The sequence below is a fragment of the Zosterops lateralis genome (assembly GCF_965231275.1).
Source record: "Zosterops lateralis genome assembly, chromosome: 1".
In the NCBI taxonomy this organism is placed as follows: domain Eukaryota; kingdom Metazoa; phylum Chordata; class Aves; order Passeriformes; family Zosteropidae; genus Zosterops; species Zosterops lateralis.
The window spans coordinates 48,372,903-48,389,435 of record NC_139762.1 but is presented as its reverse complement, the minus strand read 5'-3'; the positions used below and the strand labels follow the sequence as shown (position 1 = coordinate 48,389,435).

General features: G+C 36.7%; 1 protein-coding gene across 2 annotated transcripts in view; it reads right to left on the bottom strand.

Annotated features, from left to right (window-relative positions):
- SEPTIN7 (septin 7) overlaps positions 1-16,086 on the bottom strand; it is a 58,596-nt gene extending 42,510 nt beyond the window's left edge. For both annotated transcript variants that reach the window (XM_083880714.1, XM_083880715.1), the window contains exon 1: positions 15,990-16,086. In XM_083880714.1, the coding sequence (XP_083736840.1) occupies positions 15,990-15,999 (10 nt within the window). In that variant the 5' untranslated portion in view covers positions 16,000-16,086. The remainder of the gene's footprint in view (positions 1-15,989) is intronic.
- Positions 16,087-16,533: the final 447 nt, after the last annotated feature.

Here is a 16,533-nt window from a genome sequence, read left to right as displayed (position 1 = left end):
GGAAACAAACCTCCCTTCTCCCCTTTTCCTCAAAACTTTAGGGTCTGACTTCCCACACTCAGAATTGGGAGTGAGGAAGTAAGCTTTATTCAACCAAACAGGAACACACCCAAAACAGTTTTTTCCTTATATTCTATTTCATATATATCTGTATTAATGCTTTTGACTCCAGTTTCCTTACATGGAGCCTTGCTGTAGCTGTTTATGCCTTTTTCCCTTCAGGTGCAAAAGCATTGTTTTGTCTACAGCAGAACAGCACATTTTAGTCCTCAACCCCTCAGATAGCCTGAAGCAGCCAACAGTGAGTCAAGAGATACTTCACTGACCCCATCAAAACAGTGCTGGTTTGCCAACCAGAGCAGCAGCATTCACACAAAATAGCAGAGATGCTCCCCCTTCCAGAGCCAAGCTGAGAACTCTAATATTAGCGCCTTGGAATATAATTACTGGGAGCAACTCATTGACTCTGCTATTAGGGAGGGATGAGAAATTAGTTCTACTTGATTCTATTAATGAATCCCACTCAAGAAAACAAACCTGAAAAGTCTACATAAAATTATGCAATTTTTGCAACCACATGTCTACCCTCAGAGATTTCATGGCCCACTGAATACATTTTATTTACCATTCTAACACGGGTCCATTGACTCAGGCAGCAATATGCTGCAGAATATGGTTAGGCTATTTTGAGTAGTATTTTGGCAAGTATACATGAATGTCTTAAAAGAAACTGAATTTAGTATCTCTGGATCTTAAAATTCTGAAAAGGAAGGATGACACAGTATGTAGCAAACATACTCCTACAGGAAATGCATCATTATATAACAGATCTCATGACACTTCATAATAACCAACATATTTGAGCACCTATTTGCATACAAGTTTTAGATAAAAGGAAATATATCAGTACTACTGAAAAAAAACAAACAAAAAAAAGCCCACAACATTGCAGCTTTTAAGTAATTTTTATCTTTTTCACTTGCTTGTTTCCATAATCACTGTTGGATCCAGAGCACAGGAGACACATTGTTTTACAACTTCAGTGCATTTAACTGAGAAGGATAGACAACCACTACACTTTGTATATCCTCAAACAAGAAACGCCAAGAAAAACATGCTTGTAACAAGGCAAAAAGCTTTTTTTAATTCATCCTGTTCAGAGCATACACAATAGTGCTTAGTTTTGATTTATGGTCCAGGCTGACTACTAATTAGCAGGATTAGAACTGAGATATTAAGAAGCCTGTTCTGAAAGGCAAGATGGAGTAGTTTCGACAAGCTTGAGTAGATAAATTATCAACACAGTACAAGTCATAGTCATTATGCATAAACTCAAATATGGCCAAGAGCAAATAGAGACATGCTGAAAAATATCCTAAAAACCACCCAAAAATCTTTCAAAAACAGATTACACAACGACTTATATAAGCAACTAAAAAAGGGAAGGTTTTACTACATTTTAACAAAACTTATACTTTACATTAAAAAGGTTGCCAACAAATTATTCAATTTTTTTTTTTTTGCTACTTTGTAAGACTCTTAAAACCAGCCAAAACACAGAACCATAACTGCCATATTTGGAGTTTGTTTATTAAAGAAATACAAAATCCAGCTTTTACTCTCAAGGTCTCTACAACTAAATGAGATTGGGATTACATGTCTCAAAAGAGCTAATGAGGGCTTCAGAATAGCTTCCATATATTCTTTTGCATTCTTTTCAGCATCTGAAGTTTTAGACAGATTTCAGATGCAAGCACCTTTTAAAAGCATTAAACTGCTCAATGAGTTACAAGGCAAAAAGTGAGAAAACCCTTCAGAACCGCAGCGGTCAACACATCCATAGAATGAACATGAGCCAGTGGATCACTACATCTGTGCAAGAACCAACTTAACCTTTTACGGTGCCTGTCTTTGTAAGACATGAATCACACGAGTCAGATGAGGAGCTACCCCAAGGATTACTGCATGGATTTAGTGATACTTGATGACAGAAAGGGCAGGACCAAAACACCTTTAAGGCTTCAACAGCAAACACCCAATGAGCTCACAGATAACAAAAGCAGCAAAAAAATCTTCTGATGAAAGAGGTAGAGAGAATACATGCTTTCAAAAAGTCCCCATGATATAGTATGTAGAGCATTCCCAAACAGCTTAAGCAGAATATAAGGAATTGCATTAATTCTGAACAGTATCTATGCACAGCGTCCCAGGTACACCTGACTCAAAACAAGCAACAAGTCTCCCCTAACAAATCTGCTTTGTAACAACCTGTCAAGTGGCAACTAATTCATCCTAATCTTTTAGGGAAACATGGAACATACCACCTCTACTTCACAAAATTTCACGATTCCAAAGTCATCTTGAAGTTTGAAGAAAAAATGCTGTGGGGTATTCAGCAGACCCAAAATAACAGAAATCCTTGTGGAGTACCATCTGACAACCTCTTCTGGCAGGAATTTCTGTCCTGGCTGAACAGAAATTCACCTGATAGCAGATCCAACCAAAGAAGAAGGTTCTTCAAGAGCCACAGCTCTCTGCTGCTTCTCCCCACCTTATCACCAGCCAGTCACACGGTTTCCAGTTCTTCAGGAGCACCCAGTGCTAAATCTGAATCATGGGATTCAAACCATGAGAGCAGCACACAGCAGGTATTTCTGTCCCAGTCACATTTTTCCACCTTTTTATCCATGGAAATTCAATTACTAATTATTTTTGCAAATCAAAATTTACATCTCAACACTAAGAACAATACAAGAAGTTTCCATTGTCTCCTGTTTTCACCTTCCCCTTCAGTACTTTCCCACCTTCCCACCCAGCATATCACGTCCTCACTTTCTCCAAGAATAGCTCCAAGGACCACAGCTTTTGCTTCTGCTGCTAGAAGCAGATAACTCTGAAGCTATACATATGTTTTGACATATGCAGTCACTTTGCCAGAATATGTGGAAAGAGCTAAAAATGGTTTTTGAGCAGTAAGTAATAGAAAGCCTTCCGGAAAAGATTCAGAGTGCACCAACAAAAAAACTGCAGTCAGAAACATCAGAAACAAGAGCACTACAATTTACCGGGCATGAAAGAATGCTAAGCACACTCAACAGCACTGCTATGACACAGCAGCTTGAACTAAACAGGTATAAGGCATGCAAGAGACAGCCACTGATCTTCCCTTCTCAGAAGCATAAACATATTCAAGACACAATTTAACCAAGAAGTCACATGTACATCTACAGAAACAGAAATAGTCACTCTAGTTATCTTAGTCTTAGCTGAAAAATAAAAATGCTTCAGTTTTTTTTAGGTTTGTTTTTAGTAATTATTTTAATGACACTTCATTTAAAAGCTTCTCCCTGTATCAAGAAAACTCAGCTGAGTTTACACCTTTTTGCATCTCCATGTAACAGAATTTACCCCAGAACTTCATCTACAAAGAGGCTTTATACAAAAATCAAAAAAGGGGGATCAGCAAATCAAGGCTGCAGATTATTCCAAGAGAAAGTGCACATTTATGCTTCTTTGTAATAAATAGGTAACATTAACTGAGCTGTCTATGTCACTCAGATAATATTAGTATATGTGACAGCAATATTTGACATGAAAAAATCCAGGTGTTTTAACAGGATAGCTACTTTATGAGGAAATATACAGCAATTACTGCCAATCTAAATTGGGCATATACCCACCTCTCTAAAGGACACCACAATCTGCAGTATTTCTGTGTCAAAGTTGATCTCTTATCTTTCGGTTGAGTTAAAACTGCTAAGAGGCTCTTTTTTCTTACCCAAGAAGAGCTAGCCTCAAGCTTCATCTTAAGTGCATTGTTAATAGGTTGGTTAGAACAGTAGATTTGGCATTTTTTGCATGAACAGAAACAAGCACCTTAAGATGTGATACTTCTCTAGGATGTGACTTTTTTACTTAACTTGCAAAGGTGTAGTTCTCAGCAGCTGGAGAATAGGAAGCAGTATCCTGGCTCTATATTAAAACCCTACAACTAACAACATGAAAAAAGCAAAGCAAAAAAAATCCCATCACTTTATTAATGTTTGGATTATGGGCACTTTCTCAAGGAGCAGCACAACCCATAGAAGTGTTCTGTAAAGCACAAATAGGAAGAGCACACAGAAGTTATGAAAAGTCTCTGCAAAACCATCAAATGCAGTAAGAAAAGAATCATCTTTACTGAGGCTAGAGCTCTAACCTGACTGCTTATTTTTGCGTTTGACAAATGAGGATATCCTAACCTTAGTGTGATACATCTACCCCAAACCACTTAGAAATATGCAAACAGGCAAAAACCACACCATGGTGATGTAACCTTGTGGCAAAACCCACGACGTAGTGAAGCACGGGCTTTTCTTTATATCATTCTTATTTCACTGTAATAATTTACTTATGTAAATATTAGTCACATTCAACATGCATTAAATAGATTTGTTTTTTTAAGCTGACAACATGAGTTTTAAGGACACTGGTAAGTACACATATTGACAAACAGCCTTATTTGAGTAAGCAGAGAAAGTTCTCTGTATCTGTCAGAAGTTCATCTTGCTTCTAACAGGGAAGCATTTGTCTCCCTGCTTTTCAGTGACACAAAACAAATCCAACAAAAGATGCAACAACGTGTCAGTTTTAAGATGCTAGTGGAATAAGATAATCAACTATGCATTTACTCATTAACTGCATTATCTTTTCTGTAGCAGTTTATTAAAAAGACAAACACCAAAAAAGGTCTTCACATCCTCCATATTCAAATTAGTGTAACTCAAATAAGAACTGTCATTTTATGCCATTTAATCAAATGCTAGTTTCTATTCATTTCCATCTATTTTGAGGCAACTAAATTTCATCTTCGGCTGAAAAAAAAATCTACTTTTGGGTAAAATATTTTCACTTTCTCACCAACCGGATACTGTGAGTGGCCTGACTAGCAACTGCAAAGCATGTCAGGACACAAATTTAACCACAGATAGATTCTAAAAGGTATTGTATTCACAAAGGTTTCAGAGTCCTATCAAGTCATCAACACCTTCCATCTTCCTAAGCTCTACTTCTGGTTGAGATGGTATAAAAGCATTTCTGCAGCTCAGCCTTTTTTGAGGCAAAGCAAACCACCTCGATGGTAAAACGACAAAGCTGAATGGCAAAGATGAACCTCTACATGACAATGCTGTCTCCGGAAAGGCTTGGACTACTGACTCCAAAAATTGACTTGACAGAAACATTTGTCAAGCAATCAGACTGGAGAGCCTACGTTTCGCTACAAGTTCAAGAACACAACTGACACCAGACCACTATCATCAAGTGTCACTACAAAATGGGACCTTGCTTATTTTACTAACCCAGCATCCTCCTCCTGAGAGAGGACAAAAGCAAATGTACAAGAGGAACCACATGAAAGTGCCTTGAACAGGGGCTGAACCAGATTACTTTTGAGAAATTCCATCCAACCTATTCCATTCTGTAAAAAGGCATGCAAGCAAACAGCGATGCTTCCTTGAAATATCACTTACCTCCCAAAGTTTATGGTACTCGTCAACAGTAATCTTTATTTTCACCTCTTTACAACATATGTTTTTGAAAAATTATATATAGCAAACAAGAAACTATCAATAGCCAGGTCCACAACTATTAAACTCAGAATTTATTTCTCAAAAACCAAAGGCTCAGACTTCAGCGAGGCACAAATTTCAAGCAAGAAATGCTGCTTAACATTTATTTGCAGGAGGGCTATTTTAAAGCCTTTTAAAAGAGCTCTATAGATAAAGAGTCAAGAAACTGCAGGAGGCACGTAACTGGAGACCTCTTCATCCATCTTTACAGAGAGCTGTTTTCTCCAAATTAGTACCATGACATGATTTCAACTACTGTCATTATGATGATCCTCCTCCTGATTTCTTGCTTATCCTGCTGTCTGTATCTTTGCATGGCCTTAGTCAGCCACTCAATACCATTTAGTAGGCACTAGAAACACAATCAGAGCACTCTACACTGTGCCCTAAAAGCAAATCACTTCTTATAAATGAAGTTTATTTATAGGAAAAAGACCAAATACAAAACTTCAGATGAGTGCCAAAACAGGGAAGAAGAATGAATATCTATATGCACATGCAACGTCTGGAAGTTTGTGTTGATTACACAGCACAGCTGCTGACTTGAATGGTCGGTTTCAACTCCTTTCTAATTAGACAGGTATGTAAAAATATTATGCAACTAGTTGCAGAATAAATGCATTTACTGTTACTAAAGCAGAAACTGTTTCTGAGTAGAAACTCAAGCAGTCCAAGTATCTGCAAAGCTCATAAAATACTTCCTCTGAGTCAGTTTTATTTTATTCAGCTATCTGAATGCTTGCCATTTGACATAAATCAACTAAAGCAGATAAATTCACAGTCAAAATTTTGGACACTGTCCTCAATTCAAACCACAGCCAAACACTGTATAAAAATCACATCCTTTTACTTATTGTAGACTAAAATAGTGTTATAATTCAAGCCAAACTGTTTCAATTTGACAAATACTTAAAACTAAAATCTGGCCCAATCACCCAGGTCTCAACTAATTTCTCTTCATTCAGTCACTAAAAAGTATCTGATCACAGAATGACTTCACCATTAAACAACAGTGGCTAAAAGGATCCAGTTGTACAGAGCAAGAATAGTATTTCAGAAACACAGGCTGTTTTTCTTCGTAAGAACATAGATTCAGGTTTTCAACCAGTAGACAGTGTTAGTCTATTAAGTGGATTAGTAAGCACCGTGCATTATTGGATTAAGGTCTACCTGTCTTGTAGCAGAAGTTGGTATTGATCTTGCAAAATCACTGAAAGAAAATGTTGCCCTTCAGTGGCAATTGGTTTAGTTTTTTAGTTTCAGTTGCTCAGGAAGAAATAGGAGACAATATATATATCCTTGAAATAATAATTAGAATAAAAAAATTACATACTGAAAGATAGAAATAGAATAAAAATTGAAAAATTCCAGCAAAACTTTACAGAAGCAGCAAATGTAAAGTACCATTTTTACTGATGCAGTAACCTACATATAGGAGGAGTTTTGACAGAGCAACCAAGATCATGTTCTTCAAGGTTTGATTTTGGAGTTTCACCAATGTGCCACAAATGGTGCTGCCATGGAACACAGGTGGGGTGTGGGACAAGCAGCTTCTTCTGTCCTGCTCAAGCCAACCTCTGCTCCCACCATTCCCTCACAGGCTTCAGAATACATGGAAACAAGGTGGCCATGATTTTGTTTAAAGCTATTTTGTTCTGCATCAGAAGATTTGTACTAACAAGGTTACCTCTGCATTTTTCAGAGCTGGGAGTGTCATACACTGGACCTATATAAAGAGATTATATGATTTCTTTTCATAACTACCATTGCTGAGTGCACTGAAGAATGGATAGTCACAAACCTGTGCAAATATCAAAAAGGTTTCCCCATTCCCTAAGTATTTGGCCAGAAGTCTGGAGATACAAGGTTAGAACCTGGTGACTGAAGAGACAGAAGGTGATATCCCCTTAAAAGAGGGGGCATCCCCTTACAAATAACTACAATAAACTTGAACAGGACTTTATGTTGCTAACCTATCAAGCAAAGCGCCATCACACTCCATCCAAGAGCCAAGAAAACTCATCTTCAGGTCCTTAAAAATCTCCTTGTGTTATTTTTGTTATTCAGTCTTACGTGAAGAGAGGGTATTTTTACTGCAGGGTATTACATGAATTGCTCAAAGGCCTCTTTGACAGACTTTTCCAATGGCATGTAAAGCATTTTCTGGGATGACGAAAAGAAAATAAACCAAATCATCTTCAATGTCAGATGAAAATAGCTAATAAAGAAAACAGCAAAGCAAAAAATAACCAGAAACTGACAAGAAACTGTCTCATTCATCAAACCAAGGAAGAACAGATGGTAAAAGAGAATTGCTGACTTCTGGGATAAAGCTTACTCTCAGAAAACCTACAGCTTCCTTTAAACTCTGCAGCGTGGGACAGAAACTTTAACAATATCTTCTCATCAGAAAAATCATGTAGATGTGAAGGCAAATTAATGGATCACAGTTTAACACAGAGAGAAAGTAAATGTTCTACAGATTTACATCATAGGGTTCAAGGAGATAGTTACAAATGAAATACCAACTAGGTCTGGTCCATTACCAGATTATTATATCCCAGGTGAACCACTCGTATCTTGCATGAGCCAAACTCGGAATATTCCCGAGATTCCTCTCTAACATATTTGTGAATACAACACATAATATTTCTATCTTGAAAGATAGAAGGCGTAGGCAATGTGCATGAAGGCAAGAAACACCAATGCATGTGTGCAGTGAATGCCCTTTGATACCCCATGCCATTTGATCTCATCAAGCATCAGCAGCTGCCGATCTGATAATTACAACTTCAGCAGTGGTTTGTTTCACAGTCGTTCAGTTTAACACAACGCTCATGATCCTGTACTGAAAAGTGTTCCACAGACATCCAACAACTTCTTTCCACTTCAGACCACTGAACTACTGTTTTTTCACTCTCTGAGCAACAGAAAATGAACCCACGATTCTGGATTAGCCCATAAACTCAAAATTCAACATGTAATGACCTCAGACTGCAAAATTGCTATTTTAAAAGGCACTGTTGTTTGCAGTTTGAAATGTCACCTGGAGATGCTCCAGCTTCTTTTCAAAAATGCAAGTTGTCACCCTATACAGAAAGCAACACCACTTCACATATCCCAAGCAGTAAAATAGCACAGCCAGATACTGTTAGAACCGACACTTGATGTTTTTATCTGTGTCCTTCCATTGAATTGCTTCTCACTCCACTGAGTTTAATTTCCTTAAATCACAGACCATTTTTGCCCTTTTGAGGAAGCCCCTGCCCCATGAAACACATTTTTTTAGCCTTGACAGGAGAAGTTTCATGAGCAGAAGGACCAGAATGATGCACTTTGCATTAACTTTGACAGACACATGGTTCCAGTCGTAAGATACCAGGGCAATTCTGGCTTAAGGTTCAATCTTTGACCAAAACCAAAGTTTCACTGATAAAAAGCTAGAAGTGACTGTGAAATTGGGAAACCAGGACCCTCAAAAAAACTTTCACTTCATGTTTAACAGAGGGAAGGAACTACCCCAAATGGCATTACTACAAACTTAAAATAGCTTAAATCAACACTGTCAGAAACTTAGCACTATCCTGAGATAAAGTGTAAGAGTTCCCAAATTTGTGCTCTTCCTAACTGCCTACAGAGCAAAATCAGGATGAAAGTAAAGGATGACAAGAACTCAAATAGAAAAAGGTAATTTGATGAAACAGTCAACTTCAGCAGCCTTTCTCCCCTCCAACCACTGATAAATCTAAACACTCTGCCTTCCATATTGTATCATGGTAAAAATTACGGGAAAATACCATCAGATACACCATGAAAGAAGTGAGAAAAAGTATTATCAGAAGATGCTCATTGTCTTTAATAAGAGAAATTCAAGACAAGAGTATGGTATAAACTCTAATTTATCAGTAAATTTGTTTAGAACCTCAACAGAAAAATATCCAAAACCCAAAATTAAACAGTTGCAACTGTTTCATATAACAGCCATACTACATACAGAAAAATACTGGGAAAGGAAGAAAAACTAACTTTCAAATGGATTGACAAGGAAGACCTGAACTGACTGTTGTAAAATCAGCCAGAGGGAAAACAATCATATTGAATCACATTTAATGGGTCACATGGGCTTTACTACAACTGGATATTTAGACCACAAATACTCCATCCAAGAATATCACTTTAGTTACAATATGAACCTATTCCTTTAAAAAGTTGTCAGCATTTCTTGATGCAGCAAGCAAGACTAACATTTTCAGCCAATAAATGAGAAGCAGTTATAAACTTATACAGCATATTTATCTATACAAAAAACTGGCTCCTGGTTTGAATCTCACTCTGGGCTTGTAGCAGTGATGGCTTCAAAAACCAGTGCTGCAGTATCCTGGCACCTGATTATCCTGGGTTAAGGAACTGGAAACAGTATTAATGTGACTTCTAACAGGTTACAAGATGTGCAACATTTAGTTCACACCCTGCTTATGCACATGACAGCTCAGGACAATCTGTTGAGTAGCATCAAAACAAGCGCTGTCCACCTGATAATCAATTTAAGAAATAAAACATCCATTGGTTTGGTACTTTCTCTAAGATGTGTTCAGGTTCACATATTACTAATGATCCTCATTCTAATATCAAAACGCCAGATGCATTCATTTCAGCTGAATTGTGACCTACAAATCTGTCATCAAAGGAACAAGGGCCAGGTTCAAATGCTGATCTCACCATAATGAACAAGCTTACTACAAAAAAATTAAATATCACCAGAGTAATATGTGCACACATATCTGGATGTGTAAAATCAGCAAGCACATTGTTATTTAGAAATAAAACAAAGAAATGGTAAAGTAGGAGAAGAAACAAACAGAAAAAAAGGAAAAAATATTTATGTAGTTAGGAAGACAGCAAAGATGGTCTGAAGACAGCTAGCACTGTGACAGGATTGATTATGTAGAGCACCATCAAAAATCCAAAGTTTCAGAAGTGAAGATGAAACCTAAACAATGCAGAATACAATCTCTATTAGATGGTTTTTATTAAATTTCCTGAATTCATCTCTTAGAGACCCAGTAAAATAATTCACAGCATTTGTTATGAGACTGACAAGGAAACAATATATGGAATAGAAAAAAAAAAGTCATCTGCAACAGAATCATCACTTAAAAAGAAAAAAATAAAAGCCATTTCGATTGCAGGCAGATTCTTTGCCAAATTATGAGTTTGCATCCACACACTTGGAAATATAAGCCTCTTCCCATAAAGACCTTTGCCAGTAAACAAAGAATTTTAATAGATAAATTAGGATCTAACCAAAATACTGCCACATGAGAAACAGATCAGCTATGTTTACAATCATCAAAGCTTTACAAAAATATTTTCTTTATTTTTCTAAGCAATATTTTAATATACTGATACTTGGTACTTAAGGTTAGTTGTCAGAACTTGAGTCATGTAAGCAAGCGTCCACTCAGAAGTATCCTACTGTAGTTGGCTTTCATATAATCTACTCAAGAAGCTTTGCATCCAAACACTTAATGAGAAAACAAAAATCCAAAGGCTCTTTAGAAGTTATCCAGTAAGCACTACAACTCCAATTAATGTCGTAATTGCAAACAATTAAAAAATTAGAATTCAAGATCAATCCTATTAAATGCCAACTTTAGTTCTGTTCATTAGAAACTTTAAGCTACTGCACAGAGAGGAAAATGTTTAAAATAAGCTTAACAAAAATCAAGATTTTCTTTTCTTACTGAGTGATTAAAAGCCACTATGCTATAAAGAGTACCTGTGAGTGGCTGAGTGTGTCGGTACCACTGGTTGGCTTGATAAATAAATTGCTTCAGAAAGGGAACAAGTGAAGAGGGTAATTCTAATCCGAACATGATCCACCAGCAGAAGATACAAGTATTAAACCAGTCCAAGCTTTCTTCAGTGAACAACAAAAGCATTTTAAAATCAGGGTGTGATGCTTCTTTAATGTAACTTCAAGTCTTGCAAAATACAGTCCTTTTCTTTGCATCCATGCCAAAAAGCCATGTTTAAACCAAAACATTTGAGTGTGCATATAATTATAAATGAAGCACTCCAACAATATTGCATGGCATTTTCCTTTCAGTTGTAATCTACAGGTGATCTACAAGACTAAAGGAACAATTTGGAAACAAAACAGGCAATTTACTATAGGCGAGGTTTCAAAGAAGCTTTCAAAATCAAAGCTCCCAAACAGTTGCTCAAGAACTAGGAAATGGGTAGAAAGGTCCTCTGGAAAGCCACTCAACTGTAAGTGTTCTGTACTTTGGAAATCAGATGACTTAAAAAAAACCCCCAAACTTAAAAGTCCAACTTCTCATGCGACTCATGAAGCCTCAACACTTTGAAATACACAGCTCTAGGAAAAGTCACCACAAACGCATTCTTAAGTACATAAGGTCTACAGAAGAAAGGAATTTTTAAGAATTATGACTTTGCATCAACTTGGGTGTTGGTTCAAATCCCGTTACCAGCGTCATTTCAATACAAAAACAACAAAAGAGGGATTTCCTGACTCAGTGTTTAGAAGGAAGACACACTGAAAAATAACTATTTGCTCCACACCTCATATACACTAAAGCAAAAACACACACCCACTACTTAAGCAAGTGTAATTATATTAACAAACAGACAGAACTACAATTCCACAATTAAGACTTTCTTTAATTGTAAGTTACTAACCACAATGGTATTACTTCTCAAAGTTTTCTTTTCTTAAGCATCTGAGTTAAACATGTACTTTTCTCCAAAAAACTGTACAGCAGAGAAATACAGAGAATACTCTTTGGATTTCAGACAGACTAAATATTTATGTCGGGTTCTCAAGTGTTCCAACAACTATCTGATACTTGAAGAGATTACACAAGATTATGAAGGAAGCAGGCTACCAAGACATTTTTTCCCCTGCTGAGATTTAATGCTTTAGATATAGAATCAGTTGCTTTAAACCACTACTTAAATGTCTTACTTTGAAAGCAACAAGAATGGAGCTCAGTTAAATGTACATTTCTGCTCACTTTATGTCATACCCTCAGAGGAGGTGCTTGTGAGTTTTTATTCTGCAAAATCAACTTGTTGCAAAAGCAGCATGATGACAACTACTGCTTAGCCTTTGAGAATATAACTAATATGAAATTGTCTCATGGAGATTAAAGACAAGTCAATGAAAACTGATTATAAGGAAAACAAAGGGCTATTCAGTCTTCAGTTTCTCAAGAAAAGTTTATAAACACTAACAAAAGAATCAATACAGTTTAGAGAAAATGAACAGTTTGAGATAGAAATGTCAAAATGTTTATTATGGCTAAATATTATAGAGTAGCACCAGTTTTTATTAAAGTTTACTTTTCAATGATTCTTAAAACATTTGATATGAAAAAGGTATTTTGACACCCTCTTTTTATACTCCTGTGTATGTAGTTCATAACCACTTCATCCCATAGTTCTACTTAATGTAACCTTAACACCCGGAAATCAGGAACTACACTTCAGAAAAGAGCTCACTAACATTACAAACATCAAATACATCAATGCTACCAAGTCCTGACTCAAAAGAGCAAGTTACAGGACAGAACACCATCCACATGGTGCAAAGCAACACCACTAACCAACTTAGCTCAGGAGGAGAATCCCTGCTCCAGAAACCCTTCTGTAGGCTGTACAACAACTCCTTGGCCTTATGCATGCCCACATTTAAAAGCCAACTCTCCAACTTCATTGGCACAAAGAAGAGCAGTAAGCCACCACACACTACTGTGGGCAGCTCCATCATTCCAGGGCAATGACAGTAACTGGGGAAATAAGTGTTTTATGGAGCACATTCACAGTTTAGGCACAGGAAATGTTCTGCAAAACCAATCTACTTCCCTGCAAAAATTCTTACTGGAAACATCAGATCTGTTCAATGCTGTACTTACTACCTGCTCAGTCAGAAAAATTTTGTATTGTTAAACTTAAAACAGAATTGTTTCTACAGCAGTAGAAACACACACAATAGCACAACGATACTGGCAAATTCCCCCCAAACACTGCTTTGGTGAATTCTCATACTACACATACCAAAGATAAAGTTAGCTATGACACTGTGCACATCTATTAAGTTTAACTGATAATTCCAGACTAAATATACAACAGGAAAACAGTTTCTATACAACTGCATTAGCTGCAATGTCAAGCCTCATGGACACTGAAGAGAGGTGGACACAGAGGTCACAGATCCCAAACATGATCTGTTTTCTTCATTGCATCTGTTCAGCAACCATAAGCATTGTTTTCCTCTTTTTTTCCTTTCAGAACAAGTGAGTTAACACACTGACACTGAGGACCTCCACATATAGCAGAGCCAGCATATGAGTAGTTGTGCAATCTGCAGTAAAAGGTAGCCATGCACACGACTCTTACTATTAGAAGGAGCAATAGGATATTTTAGATCATCTCCAAGAGATAATACATCCAGCATTCTTATTTTTCCAGCACTGACCATACACAGATAAGCACTACATCCTAACTTTCAACTTTACCAAGTAGATTATAGATAATTCCATTTACTGTTGACCTCAAATCAAGTCAGAGTACACTACTTTATAGGATGAATGCAACAACAAATAATTACAATCCTAACAACGTACTTGCAGATTACATTACAGTATTTACCAACACGAGTTATCAGTAATACACAAACTATATCATCTTCATATTTAAAAACAAACACATTTTTTCAGGGCATACTATTACCAGGCACTTAACCTTGAAACAAAATAATTTCTCTACACCACCCCTCCCCAAATGTCCCCAGAGTACTAAAAAATCAGCCATCATTTTGTTTGAGCACACACTTTCAAGTATCTGATTTCTATACCTAGGGGTCAAAAGAAGAGAATTAGTGGCATTTTTAATTTAGGAAAATACTGCCATATCTCCTAGTAAGCTTCCAGACAGTGGCACAAACTTCCATGCAAACAAATAAAGTCTTAGTAGTAAGCACAAAAATAGTAAAACTAGTCAACATTTCATCTTCAATCTAATTTTGGACCAATTTTTCTTCTTGAGGGTCACAATCTTCTACAGCTTTCCCAAATGAAACTGCTTTAAACTATACTACAGGGAAACAAGAGAACATCTAGGTAATTTTCCAGACTTCCTCCAGTTCTAACACATCCCTACATCTACAAGTTAGGAGGATAATTTCATCCCTTGCTCCTTTTTATTACCTGTAGATAGCAGAAAACCAAATTTTACTTTAGCCTTAACAGTTTTGTACCAAATAATGAATTATGTACTTGGATCCTAGACTATAAGGAAACCTGTCATCAAGTTCCAAAAGAAAAAAGCAACCCTCAAATTTTAAAATTCTAGCTCACTTTTGCAATCAAAAGAGAAATACAGATGATCCATACAATGAGTTTGCACTCATTTGCCCTTGATTTGTAACTCTGTCAATAGTACCATTATGTTACATGCTACATGCACATAAAGTCTGCGCAAGATATCTTTTATAACAAAACAAAGCACTATCAAGCTAGACAAATCACAGAAGATAAAGCTAGATAACAAAGTGACAGATGGCTACTATAAAACACTTTCTAAACTATTATTATTATTATTTTGCTGACGACCATGCCATTGACCCATGAGCATACTGGGTCACACACCCAGTAGCATAAGTTACACACAAATGTACCCAACTTTACTAACAGTCTATTATCATAAAAGTACTCAAAAGAGGAAGAAAAAAGAAAGAAATTAGATTTTCTATCAGGAAGGATGACAAATTTGGGTCATCACTGAAGCCTAAATAAACTGTTCTGAATGGTACTATTCATTAAAACCAAATATAATTTCCCATTTTCTGTAGTCCACAGGGAACAAACTGTTTACATTTGGTTTTCTTTGCAACCATACAAACTAGAAAGGTTTGTTTAAATTAAAGCTTTGATTTTGTAGCATAGTTTTGTGGCCACAGAAGTGCAGGATAGACTGGATCCTACTGCCTGTTTATGTACAAGGTTTGCCATGTTGCACTCAACCATAAAAACAGGGTTTTTTTATATTCAAATGAAAATCAAGTACAAATTACTTCTGCCATAATTGCAAATAGCAATTTAGACCAGATCCACACTGAACTGTTTTCTTAAGACTGAATGAACTATACAGTTCTCATCATTTATTCATCTCCTCATCAACTTGCAGACCACACATGTGCTTTTTTAGCCAACCTAGATTTATCAGTCTAGCAGGGGAAGATCCATGTTTTCTCTTGAGATCATGCAAAACATACTTACATCATCATTGCAGATTTTAAGAACTATGTCAAAATAGTCCTATTGACCAACACTCAAAACAAAGAAAGAAACTCACCTACTACCATGAGAGTGAATTCAAATCCTCTCTTCACAGACTTCCGGTACACTTGATTTGGAAGATTTGCAAACCCCACATATCCTTCAAGGTTCTTCTGTTGCTAAAGCAAGAGATATGCAGAGGGGAAAAAAGTTAAAAGGAAAGCATGTAATTTCTTAGTTGGCTTGTATTCTTAGTTATTGAAATGTTCACTTCATATTCACATTTTTAGAAAAGTGCTATCTACTCAACCTCTCAACAACCCAAGCTGTCAACATTCAAGACAGTGCAATGAACTGCAGCAAAAACTACCAAAAAAAATTTTTTTTGACTGGATAGCCAAAAAATCTGGCACAGCAATTCAGCCATACTAAGAGTATTTTGGGCAAATACAATTGTCATATTATGGCTGTCCGTAGAAGCACAACAGTGTGCAAGTGCAAACAAATTAAAACATAATCAATTTGGTACCAAAGCCCATTTGAAACACAGGCCCCCAGCAGTATGAATGCACCTTTCCTGCACTTCCAGCTCATGGTGGTACTGCCCCAGCATGATGGGA